Source organism: Mobula hypostoma, chromosome 4, assembly GCF_963921235.1.
Source record: "Mobula hypostoma chromosome 4, sMobHyp1.1, whole genome shotgun sequence".
Taxonomy (NCBI): Eukaryota; Metazoa; Chordata; class Chondrichthyes; order Myliobatiformes; family Myliobatidae; genus Mobula; species Mobula hypostoma.
Window position 1 is genome coordinate 40626673 of NC_086100.1, and position 13402 is coordinate 40640074.

A 13402-nucleotide genomic window follows, 5' to 3' on the forward strand; every position below is an offset into this window, starting at 1 on the left:
TTGTTGAGTGAAAGATAGCACAGGGCAATGGAAGTAACTTGGAATGGAAGTGCTTGGGTACAATTCCTTGCAATGTACTTAAAATATTAAGTGGCTTGTTCAGTATCCTTGTGTGTGATATACAGAAAGAAAATAGCTACCTTGCTCCATACTCCACTTTAGTGTAAGATTTTGATTTTGTCTTTTTCCCCTGTTCAACTCTGTGGTGTGGGACGGTCTGACTTAGTAACACACAATGCTGGAGAAACTCAGCATCTATGGAGAGGAATAGAGATGTGTAGATGCGTAGAAGTATGGAGTTCTTACAGATCTTTATTTTTTTTGGGGGGGGTATTCAACAGGAGTAGTTCAAGTCGTGAAAGAAGTGAAAAAGGTGATCGTGAACGAGGAGACCGGTTTGAAAGAAGTGAACGTTACGAGAAAAGTGAGAGGAGTGATCGGCTTGAACGAATTGAACGCAGTGAAAAGGGTGACAAAAGTGATCGGATTGAGAAATCTGAGAAGAGTGATCGCAACAGACCTTCACTTACCAAGAGAAGCTATAGCAAAGAAGTTGATGACCGAAGCAGGGAAAGAGAACGACGAAACTCTCAAGAGCCAGTAAGACGTGTAGCCAGCATGACCGAAGAGAGAGATAGAGGACATGCCAGAGATCGAAGTAAAGAGCCTGGTAAATTGTCAGCTTTTTGATGCCCTCAACAGGAATATTGCCAAGGTTGCCTTTGCAGATAATTTTAAAAAACTATATACAATATTATGTATTCATTTGCTGTTTACTCGCTGTGGGATTACTCTACTATGAAGTGGTTTCGGTTCTTAAATTCTAATGGTTAATGAAGGATTAATTTGCTCCTTTCCTAAATGATTTTAGACCTTTTCCCAGGACATTAGCACAGCACAAGTCCTTTCCTGATACAAGTGAATTGGTGTGCCAACAATGCTTTCAGGTTGCAGGCAGTGTAGAAGACCCGGAAAGCTGTTCTACAATTTCCCAAAATCACTGTTTAAAAATGTCATTTACTGATCTCAGTTGAAGAATTGACCCGGTTAATTCACAAGTGTTTGATTATTCCTGTGCTGTATGGGGTTTGCAGTGCATGGATACTATTAGCTGTATTCAAAACTGTGGTCTTCTGGCATTATCCCCAACAACAAAATTCACCTGTTTACAATTGACTGAAGCATTTCACCTTGTGCACAGTGAACAGTATGTCAGGTGCATGCATGTCTGTACCTGAAAAATATAAAATGGAAATTGAACGTTAGTGATCTAAATTGTGGAGAAGCTGTACTGATTCAAATAATTAAATTTATTCCAATTATTTTTAATTTACCAGTTAAGCTTGAACCAGTCTCGCTATCTACAACATCTGATAAACTTGCTCTCTCTGAGGAAGAACTTGAAAAGAAATCCAAGGCCATCATTGAAGAATATTTACACATTAATGATATGAAGGTAAGCACAGATATTTACTAGTTCATTATTTGCGAACTGTATGAATTTTGTTTAAATGGCAGTCCCACAGAATCAGTGAACTGAAAATGAGCTGGTTCTGTGATGTGGAAAATTATTCCAGGCAGAATCCACATCAATGGAGCTGAAGATGATGGGGTTGGAAATCAATGAAGTCAATAGGTAATACATGCACTACCACTCATTTCAGAGAGATTACCAGAACCTTAGTGTCTGCAGCCTTCTAAATGATCAGTAAACTTGCCTATTGTTTAACAAGAGTTTTTTTAAAGTACTGCAATAATCATGCGAGATTTTAATCACTGTGTAAAGCACAATGTGTAGGGCTACAAGTATAAATTATGCGTAATTTGGAGCTTGTAGTGAATAATCCTCAAAATTACGTTGCTGAAATTCAAATTTCATTTGAGGATGAGAAATTTGTATTCTCACCTTTAAAGGGAACCACTTTGTTTATAAATTGGATTGGCTAAAGAGAACTGAGAAAATAAAAGGTAATATATCTGACATTCAAAGAAATTCTTCATAAATATCAATAGGTGAGAAAAGTGCATATTGTAGATATCTAACTAAGTTATGGTGGGTATTAGATAAACTAATGGGGTTAAAAGGCCATAAGACTCCAGAACCTGATGGCTTGCATTCTAGTGCCTATAGGAAAGTCGTTGCAGGAATTGTGAATTTGTTGGTTATAATCTTAACAGAATTCTGTAGGTCCTGGAGAGATGCCAGAGAAATTTATAGCCATTATTCAGTATAGGAAGGAGACAAGCCCAGGCTCTTTTGGCCTGTTAACCTCGTGTCTATTAGTGGGGAAATTGCTGACATTAATTATTAAGGAGGCAATAATATTTAGAAAATCTTAAGGCAGTTGAGTGTCATCAACATAGTTATATGAAAAGGAATTGTATGAAGCATTTTCAAGCAGTTCACTGGAGTATAGAAAAATGAAAGTTACTGTAATCACTTAAGACTATCTGGAAGGATGAAGCATTGTTTTAAAATAAGAGGATACCTATTTAAGGTGGATGGGAAAGAATTATCTTCTGAGGGATGGTGAATCTTGTAATTCTTGACTCCAGAAATCTTTGGATAGTATAATCAAGGAGAATGATGGATATTTTATATTAGAACCGAGTCAAGGTGTATAGGGTGTGAGAAGGGAGAAAGTGGAAATTTAGTATTGAGGTTAAGATTACATCATCGATTTCTTGCCTGAATGACAAGGTGTTCAAGGGTACATTTGGGGCTGCTTAAATGATCTTCACTCTAAAGGTTCTATAACAATATGTTGCCAACACCGAGTTTTATTTTGAGGTTCATTATCATAACAGTATATCTTCTAATATGCTACAGATGATTTTTTAAAAATATTGTACACTTGGAAATTTTGCCATATTGCTATAACAATATTCTGTGAAATTTAAGAAAGGAAATTGAAATCTCAATTTACTTTCTTAGGAAGCATTGCAATGTGTGCAGGAACTTGAGTCACCCAAGACATTGCACATCTTCGTTCGAAGTGGGGTCGAGTCAACTTTGGAACGAAGTGCAATAGCAAGAGAACACATGGGAATGCTTTTGTATCAACTTGTAAAAACTGATACCCTATCAAAGCAACAGTATTACAAAGGGTAAGAACGGAACCACGTGTACACCATGGATCTGCAAGATTCAAATGCTCTATGAAGTTTAACCCAAATATTCTGTTAACTATATCATTTTAAGAAGTTGATAGCTTTTAATTCTGAGAGTTTGATCAAAGGTTCCTCAATTATTTTGTTTTTCCTTTCCATTCCACTTCATCCTCTGTATTACGGGCACTTAATGGGCTTGATTTTTTTTAAAAAGTTGACTGTAAATAGCTTTTGGGGAAGAGTGTGATGTGCATTGGGTGTGGCAGGAAAAGTTATAGAACAAGATGAATGTCAGATTAAGCTAGGTAGATATGGACAGTGGGGTGGTATTCTGCTGTGTTTGAGTTACATATTTTTATTTCCGCACTGAGGGCTCTTATGATTTGTTTGTGTACCACAGGCTAAGTGAAATCCTTGAAATAGCTGAAGATATGGAAATTGATATTCCACATATATGGCAGTATCTTGCAGAACTAATTGTTCATATGCTACATGATGGAGGTATACCAATGGCAGAACTTTTCAGGTAACATTTCATTTTGCAGTGTTAATACAATCTGCAGCTGGTTAAAAATGAAATCCATTGTTTATAGAGGGAATCGATGAGATATTAACTTTGGGAGCAAATTACGTTACAGTGGAGTTTGCAGCCAGTTTAATAAGTGCATCCATGTTAAGTCAGCAGATATAGCTGCATTTATTGGCATAACGAGGTCTCACTAACTAATCAAGTGATGAGTTGATGTGTTTTGTGATGGTGGTTGTGAGGTAAATTTGAATTGGGACATTAACCACCTTATACCTCTTCAAATACCATCAGGATTTTTAAAAGCTGAATAATGTAGCACTTCCATTAAGTAAGCATTCCATTCCTATTTGGAGTTGCATTGCACCATTGAGATCAATGATCTGGCTTGTACTGCTATCACCAGATGAAGATGCTGGGCAATTTGTTTGTTCGAGGCAATGACCACCTTTAACTAAAGAGTGTAGTGACATCCAGATAGCATTTGGTGGCATTGGTCTGCTGAATCTCTTCCAGTTATCAATGTTCAAGGATTCACCATTTGTTAAGAAAATATAATAGAAAAAACTACGATGTTCTTCGGCTGAAATGGCTGGTCAAATTAAGTATTTTGAAATAGCTTTAGAGTCTGGATGGGATTCTGTTCAACGCTCAACTCTGCACCCAAATGAGACCAGCTACATCAATGTCAGTAGTGTCAATTACCAAATATTGTTGTTCCTAATCTTGTCTAACCACTTGAGTTTCCCACCCTATAGAACTGTAAACTACATTCACTCAGTTAAACCTCTTAAGGAGCAGCTCACCTTTACTCTCAAGGGCAGTTATGTATGGGAAATAAATGTTTTATTTTGCCAGTGATCTTCTTTAAAGATTTTTTAAAAGCTTGTCTCCCAGTGTTGTAATTGACATAAGTTTTCAAAATATTCAGATAATGTTGATGCAACTTCTCCAGATTTTTTTTGTGAAATTAATGTGTGTTTTTTTAAATTTCCTCCTGACAGGGAAGTGGCCAAGCCTCTTGTCACCATTGGGAAAGCTGGGCTTCTGCTTGCTGATCTTTTATGTTTACTTTGCAAAGGAATGGTAATTTAAAAAAAATTATTGTCTGAATGTACTTTCTTACCCATGTAATTTCAAGTTTCAAAACCCTAAATACTTTATCTAACTGCACAGAGCCGAAAGAAGGCAGGTTCTTTGTGGAGAGATGGAGGACTGAGTTGGAAGGAATTCCTTTCTGAGGAAGAGGATATTAACAAATTTGTCACTGAGAAGGTATTTCCTAATTGAGCTATACACGCTTTGCATTTCAAGTAAGAGAATAATAATGTTAGTGTAAGTGGTTTGATATTGATATGATCTTTTCTGTTCATATGATCATCTTTGCTGCTAATTGCACTTCATGAGCATATTGCTAATTTTCATGTTTGACTTTGTCCAAATCTCATCACAGTATCTAAGCCTAAAAAAAGAGTTTGAAATATTCCTTCATAAAGATCTCAGTGATGCTGTTTGGTGCTGTTCACCATGATTGACAATAAAGATTAATTTCCACCACCATTAATGGCACTGTCTTAAGAGTGTCATCTCCAAAATACTTACTCTAGAAGTAACTCCTGAAAAGGGATTGCAGCAAAGTACAACTGGACAGTTGGCGGTGAACCTTTGGATTTTTCTGTGGGCTATGAAGGCTCGTCAGTGTTCTCATTCAGAACAGTTAATAGATTTTCAAGGGACTAGTGCGATATGGAGGTAGTGCTGCAAAAAGACAATGAGGTGGGACAGCAGTCATGAATGTTGAAGCAGGCTTATGGGACCACATAGCTTATTCCACTGCTTGTGTCCTTAATATATTACCTGTCTTTGCCAGGTAAATGAATGAATAAGAATTTTGTAACTGGGAGAATTTTGTCCCTTAAGCCTAATCATTACAGCCATGGTTAATCTGAGAATTCAACACTCCTATTTTATCACTGTAATTTGGTAATTCCATACAGTTTTAAAATCTGTCATGATCAGCCTTGAATTACTGCTTTTATTTGAGATTAGAGGTTCCATGGATTCACATTCAGAAATAAGTTACTAATGCTCCTTTTTATTATGAGACTGATGTTTTGGAATGGACTCCCTCATCAGAGACATATCTACATACTTGTAAGTCTTGTGAAGTATTTTCAGAATGTTTCATAGAACATAGAACAGTACAGGCCCTTCGTCCCACAATGTTGTGCTGGCCCTTAAACCCTGCCTCCCATATAACCCCCCCACCTTAAATTCCTCCATATACCTGTCTAGTACTGACTCAGGCAGTGCATTCCATGCACTAACTACTCTCTGAGTAAAAAAAACCTTCCTGTAATATCCGCCTTGAACTTCCCACCCCTTATCTTAAAGCCATGTCCTCTTGTATTGAGCAGTGATGCCCTGGGGAAGAGGTGCTGGCTGTCCACTCTATCTATTCCTCTTAATATCTTGTATACCTCTATCATGTCTCCACATTCTCCTTCTCTCCAGAGAGTAAAGCCCTAGCTCCCTTAATCTCTGATCATAATGCATACTCTCTAAACCAGGCAGCATCCTGGCTACTCTCCCCTGTACCCTTTCCAATGCTTCTACATCCTTCCTATAGTGAGATGATCAGAACTGGACACAGTACTCCCAAGTGTGGCCTAACCAGAGTTTTATAGAGCTGCATCATTACCCCGCGACTCTTAAACTCTATCCCTCGACTTATGAAAGCTAACACCCCATAAGCTTTCTTACCTACCCTATCTACCTATGAGGCAACTTTCAGGGATCTGTGGACATGTGCCCCCAGATCCCTCTGCTCCTCCACACTACCAAGTATCCTGCCATTTACTTTGTACTCTGTCTTGGAGTTTGTCCTTCCAAAGTGTACCACCTCACACTTCTCTGGGTTGAACTCCATCTGCCACTTCCCAGCCCACTTCTGCATCCTATCAATGTCCCTCTGCAATCTGCGACAATCCTCTACACTATCCTCAACACCACCAACTTTTGTGTCGTCTGCAAACTTGCCAGCCCACCCTTCTACCCCCCACATCGAGGTCATTAATAAAAATCACGAAAAGTAGAGGTCCCAGAACCGATCCTTGTGGGACACCACTAGTCACAACCCTCCAATCTGAATGTACTCCCTCCACCACGATGCTCTGCTTTCTGCAGGCAAGCCAATCCTGAATCCACCTGGCCAAACTTCCCTGGATCCCATGCCTTCTGACTTTCTGAATAAGCCTACCGTGTGGAACCTTGTCAAATGCCTTACTAAAATCCATGTAGACTGGTCACTTCCTCAAAGAACTCTTATTGGGCTTGTTAGACACGATCTGCCATACACAAAGCCGTGCTGACTGCCCCTGATCAGACCATGATTCTCTAAATGCCCATAGATCCTATCTCTAAGAATCTTTTCCAACAGCTTTCCCACCACAGACGTAAGGCTCACTGTCTCCCAGGTGCTCACCCACTGAGAGATCTGTGACCTGACCCGGTTTGTTACCTAATACTAGATCTAGTATGGCATTCCCCCTAGTCAGCCTGTCAACATATTGTGACAAGAATCCATCCTGGACACACTTAACAAACTCTGCCCCATCTAAACAATTGGAACAAATCAGGTGCCAATCAATATTAGGGAAGTGATAACACCCTGTTATCTTTGCACCTTTCCAAAATCTGCCTTCCAATCTATTCCTCGGTATCTCTGCTGCTACCAGGGGGCCTGAGTAACTGCTCCCTTCCTGTTCCTGTCTTCTACCCATTCTGATTCAAAAGAGGATCCTGCTACATTACCCACCCTTTCTGTAGCTGTAATAGTACCTCTGATCAGAAATGCCACCCCTCCTCCCCCCCCCCCCCCCCCCATCCCCTTTAAAGCACTGAAATCCAGGAGTATTGAGAATGAGGCCCTGGCATTCTTATCTCTAGAAAGATAGACTGGACCTTCATTCTATGAAAGACTAACAGCGTTGTACAATGTGACAAAGCTTCTCTGGTCATTACTGCAAAGGGAATGAATTATCAGTGTTCTGTGCTAACGATTTATTACATGAGGACATTCTAATTATTTGGAACTTACAAAACATGTTTAATAATTTTGCATTTTTAAAGTAATTTTTCTGCCAGACTGGATATTCATATTATTGTTGCCTGCTTGCTCATCAGTGTATCTTTTTGCAACTGGCATTGCCACTTAATCAGCAAGCTTGGATGCATTGCACTCCTTCAAGCACCTAGCAGGTTCAAACAAGGATTAACTGTGTCATGACAACAAATTGATCCCCTTGTTATTACTTCCTGCTGACAATTGATAATAGGCTAACTGGTTATATTCTTCCCTGTTCTCTAAAAAGTTTTGGCGTTTCTCAATGTATTAGGTCTTCTCCAGAAACTGAGCAAAGTAATGAATGCATACACCTGATATACCAGCTGCAGACAAATCAAATAACAAGAATTAAAATGGCTAATTTCAATTTGATCTGCTTACAGAAAGTAGAATTTACTCTGGGAAATGAATCTTGTCACGAGGGAACACCAAGCAAAATGGAAATGTCCTTTGATGAACTCTGTGAACAGTTTGATAAACTGATTAAGGAGAAAGCTGAGAACCAAAGAATATTTGACTGGATTGAAGTAAGCTTACTTCAGTATCTTAATTTTATTATTTATTCTGCCGGGGGGAAGAAAATCCATTTTATGTGAGTGAATGTTTTAAAAATTGGGTATCATAAGCTTATAACTTGGCTGTCTGTAGTATGCACAGGTTTCTAAGTGGAATTAGTGACCTGTAAGTTGCATATTGAATCAAACTGAAAACTAGTGTTGCATATTTTGGAGGGTGAGAGTGTAATTATCTTTAGTCTCAGAAGTGTGGAGTATCTAATCATGTAATGCAAATATAATGTGAATAGTGTATGTTATTAACTCCAAGTAAAACTCTGTTCTAGGCCAATCTAGATGAAAAGCAATTGATTTCTCCACTCTTCATCAGAGCATTAATGAAGTCTATTTGTCATTCGGCTGTTGTATGTAAGTATACCTTTTTTTTTAAATCTTTAAACTCATGTGCAGTAAAATATCCACTGTAATTTGTTAATTCTTTTCCCTTTCTTTCTTGCCCATTTTAGTTGAAAACCCTGTTCGTGTAGATACGGATATCATCCAAAATAGAGTAAAAGTCCTGACAAAATATCTGAATTCTGATCCCCAGCGTGAGCTACAAGCACTATATGCCCTCCAGGCCTTAATGGCCATATTAGAACAACCAGCAAGTAAGTACAATATTTGCAGCTTTTGAATATACCTACAGTGTTTCTGTCATCTGAGGACAGACCTTAAAACAAATATGTACCCTTCTATCCTGATGGTTTATTGGCATCTGGATGGTATTTGGAAAATCAAGTATCAGACTCTTGTATTTTCTCTATGACACAGACGCTCATTAGGTTATTCTGACATTTACTGCAGCACAACATGAAATCCAAGAAAAAATAACCGGGGCACATGGATCTTAATTCATTCCATGCTTATTAAAGTTTAGGTCTTTGCTAAACAAAATAGTTCAGATTTCTCAATGTCATAAATTTGCTTTAGCAATAGCAGGAATGAGGTTACTTGCTCCTTGTAGTGATTGATATCACAGGTCCTATTTGAGTGATTGTTGCAAATGGATGGGAGCAATATTTTGTTTCCACCATTTCTCCCAACTCCCATGAAAAACTTGCATTTCATTTTTTAAATTACTTGCAAAAGAAATTTGCAGTCACAGAAGTCCATAAATATTCAATTTTAATGTTATAAAATGACTATTTTATTCACTGGATATTTTTAAAGGTTTTTCCATGACCAGTTTTTAATCTGACTTCTGAAATAATGTTTTGTTTCTTCTGACTCATAATCGGAGGATGCCACATAATTGTTAAAAAGCGGATCTCTATATTCACAGTAAAGTAGACATAATGCGCAATGCAAATATATGGTCATGTATGTTGCAGTTTGCACTCGTTGCCCATATCTGCAGTTGGAAGTTCTAACCATGTCTAATGCAAACCAAGTCCTCGACAGAGTAATTGCATTTTTCTTCCAGAGCCAAACCGCTCCATCGATTACCATAAATATGTCATTCATACGCTGGTAGTATTGAGCAAATTGTTAAGTAAAATTGAGTAATTAAGTAAAAGTAAGTATTGAGCTTGGTCTGCACAGTGCAGCCTGGCATGATTCCAGTTTACCGTAAGATCAGGCAGAATGGTGATCAAGTTTGAATGTGGTAATTTACAGGTGTTCCTTTGGGTACTTTGAAAACTGTACACTTATTTTTCTAAATTTTCTTTGCAGATTTACTAAGGACATTTTTTGATGTTTTGTATGATGAGGATGTTATATCTGAAGAAGCCTTTTACAAATGGGAGTCCAGTAAAGACCCAGCAGAACAACAAGGAAAAGGAGTAGCTTTGAAATCTGTGACAGCTTTCTTCACTTGGTTAAGAGAAGCTGAAGAAGAATCAGAAGGCAATTAGAAGTAATTATTGACAGATATCAGTCATATGATGAATCGCATTAGACAGACGAGGACTGTCCTTTGAATTTTTGCACAATCAAGTGCTTGGTTCTGAGAACATCTATTCAATAAACCCTTGATACTGCAAGGTTTTATCTATTTTTTAACATCAACAGTTCATGTCTAACAAATATAACAATTTAGAAAAAAAAATAGGGCTATTGAGATGGTCCTGAAAATTAGGTGGAGTCATGGGCATAGGAAAGTGGCGGGAATTTTTGATTTTTAAACTAGAATGGTGGATACCTTGGTGTTAAATCACCAACGATGCAAACAAATTTGGGAATCCCAGGATATATCAACTTGGCTTCCCTATGCTAGATTTTTTTTGAAGGGTAGGGTACACAGGCCATTGGACTCCTGTTCTTATGCCTATGAGTTGTATAAAAAGCCTTGAACAAGCCTGTAGTGGATTTTAAAAATCAGTAAGAGTTTAACAGTTTAATTAGACAAAAAGTAAAACAGTACAGTTCCTAGATGATTCTACTTAATGTAGAACAGTTTTAGGACAGTTCTGTAAATAAATGTTTTGCAATATTGCTAATGTAATGCCATGTTATTTCTGCTGTCTTTGATAAAGTGCAGCAGTGTCTCTTGTATTTATAGAATTCCTGAGTTCATAAGGTGCTTGTAATTATCAACAAAAAAGAATCCTTCATTGATTACAGTTTAAATGAATGTGTAAATACTTTTGCTTTATTAAGTATTTAATTAAAAATTAATGCCTCTTTTCACACCCGGAACTGGAAAATAAAGAACATATTGCAAAGTCTCCTACTTTTGTTTGTAGCAGGATAACTTTCTCAGCAGAAGCCTTCGCCTTTGGAATGGTTCTGTGGCTCCACAATATGAAAATGGGTGTTCCTAGTGGTTGGTTGGGATCGAAACTACCCTGCAGATTATTCAAAAATTGTGATTGGTTTCAAATTCACCTTTAGCAAAATGATGTTTTTACTTCCCAAAGCTATAAAATAATGCAGATATTTTCCTTTGCATATTAGTAATGGGATGCAGTGTGTTGATCTGAGAAATTATAAAAGATTGCTTATATTAGCATTTTGTTTTGGTTGAAGCTGGGGAAAGATGCTGGAATTTATATAGCTATCTGAGTCATTTATTGATATTAGAGCAAGGAGCCTCAATGGAAGAAAGTAACTATCTGCGCAAATTACTTTTTGTTTCTCAGATCATTATAGTAGCTGTATTGAACCTAGTTGCTGGCAAGAAATGCTTGCACTATAAGTCGGCTGAGCATTCTGTTTAAATTACTCCTGATTATAAAGTCTGAAAAGGCAAATTACCTTCTAATGTGTATGCTGTTAATTGTTTTCTTAAATCTCTTCGAAATGAAAATATTGCCCAGCAACCTTGTTATATCAAGAATATAGGGTTCAAAGTCTTGCCCAATGGTCCTCTAACTGTAGAAGTCCTAGAAAAGCAATGGCCCTTTTTGTTTGTGAATTTTAAATAGAGATGGTTCAATACTTGTGTGATTGAATTTGCATGAGAAATACCTGGTTTTTCATCCTCATTTTCTATTTTCTGCTCATAAGCTCCTTGCAGTGGCCTCAGCTGTTTAAAGCTTAGTGTTCCAATAGGAAACAATAAATCTAATAAATATAACTTCTTATTCAGGACAGCTGATTCTAGTTGCTTGTAATTCACACTACATTTTGGTTGCTTCATTTGTTGCTTTCATCTCAATTCAAGTGACAATAGTGAATATCTTAACTTTTCTCACGTGTCCTAAATTAGACTCATTAGTGAACATTAATATAATTGCGGTATATGCAGTTGCATATTAAAGGATGAAATCTTAACCAGAAGGGAATTGTGTTACTCAAAAGATCGATGAAGATTTTCTCTGGCAAGGCATATGATAAGGTAGAGGCAAACTGGTTCATTGGATCCGGAATGATGGGAGTGGAAAGGTACTTTCCTGACCAGTGATCTGTGCAGAGATCTTTGTGACCTTGGGGTACAACATAACAGTTCTATTAAAGTGGTAACACTGGTAGGTGAAGAAGACATTTACCTTCATGGATCGGAGCACAGAATATGAGTTGGAGGAAGGTTGTGATTGCACTGCAAGGTTTGCAGGGGAGATTCTCAAGGATGTTGCCCGGATTGACCATAAGACATAGGAGCAGAATTAGGCCATTCAGCCCATCGAGTCTGCTCCACCATTCTTCCATGGCTGATCGCTGATCCCACTCAACCCCCATACACCTGCCTTCTCGCCATATCCTTTGCTGCCCTGATTGATCAGGAAACAATCAACTTCTGTCTTGAATACAAGCACGGACTTGGCCTCCACTACACTCTGTGGCAGAGCATTCCACAGATTTGCTACCGTCTGGCTAAAAAAAATTCCTTGCCTCTGTTCTAAAGGGTCGCCCTATTTTGAGGTTGGGGCCTCTAGTTCTAGAAGCCCCCACCTTAGGAAACAGCTACCCTATCTAGTCCTTTCAACTTCTGGTAAGTTTCAATGAGACCTCCACTCCACGCATTTTTTCTAAATCCCAGTGAATGCAGGCCCAAAGCTGCCAAACACTCCTCATATGTTAACCCCGGAATCATCCTCATGAACCTCACCTGGATTCTCTCCAATGACAGAATGCTTTAGTTTTGGAGAGAGTAGATAGATGGGTGTGACTTACTGGGAATTTCAAACTGTACACTCAGTTGCCACTTTATTAGGCTCATTAATGCAAATATCTAATTGGCCAATCGTGGCAGCATCTCAATGGGTAAAAGCATGCCGACATTGTCTAGAGGTTCCATTGTTAAGACCTAACATCAGAAAGGGGTAAGAAATGTAATCCAAGTGACTGACCATGGAAGAATTGTTGGTGCCGGTTTGGGGTGGTTTAAGCTCTCAGAAAACTGCTGATTTGGACTTTACACAACCCTTTTTATGCAATGGACCCCTACCATTAACCCGAGGGACCTGGGAACCCCTGCTCAAGAGTTCGGAGAATTGTGCGAGAAACATCCAATGAGTGGCAGTTCTGTGGGCAAAAATGCATTATTAATGAGCGAGGTCAGAGGATAATGGACAGACTGGTTCAATGTGACAGCAACTTATAACCATGTTGCAACAGTGATCTGCACAGCACGTTGACGTGGATAGTCCACAGCAGCAGAAGACCATGACTATTTGATACGGGAGGCACCTAATAAAA

At 38.3% G+C, this 13402-nt stretch overlaps 1 protein-coding gene across 5 annotated transcripts in view; it reads left to right on the forward strand.

The window, feature by feature from the left end:
- The window catches only part of eif4g1a (eukaryotic translation initiation factor 4 gamma, 1a), a 96589-nt gene extending 84751 nt beyond the window's left edge, over positions 1-11838 (forward strand). For all 5 annotated transcript variants that reach the window (XM_063045684.1, XM_063045688.1, XM_063045687.1 and 2 more), the window contains 10 exons: positions 342-670; positions 1338-1456; positions 2936-3108; positions 3512-3637; positions 4642-4723; positions 4814-4912; positions 8147-8290; positions 8605-8686; positions 8785-8928; positions 9995-11838. In XM_063045684.1, the coding sequence (XP_062901754.1) occupies positions 342-670; positions 1338-1456; positions 2936-3108; positions 3512-3637; positions 4642-4723; positions 4814-4912; positions 8147-8290; positions 8605-8686; positions 8785-8928; positions 9995-10176 (1480 nt within the window). In that variant the 3' untranslated portion in view covers positions 10177-11838. The remainder of the gene's footprint in view (positions 1-341; positions 671-1337; positions 1457-2935; positions 3109-3511; positions 3638-4641; positions 4724-4813; positions 4913-8146; positions 8291-8604; positions 8687-8784; positions 8929-9994) is intronic.
- The last annotated feature ends 1564 nt before the right edge of the window (positions 11839-13402 follow it).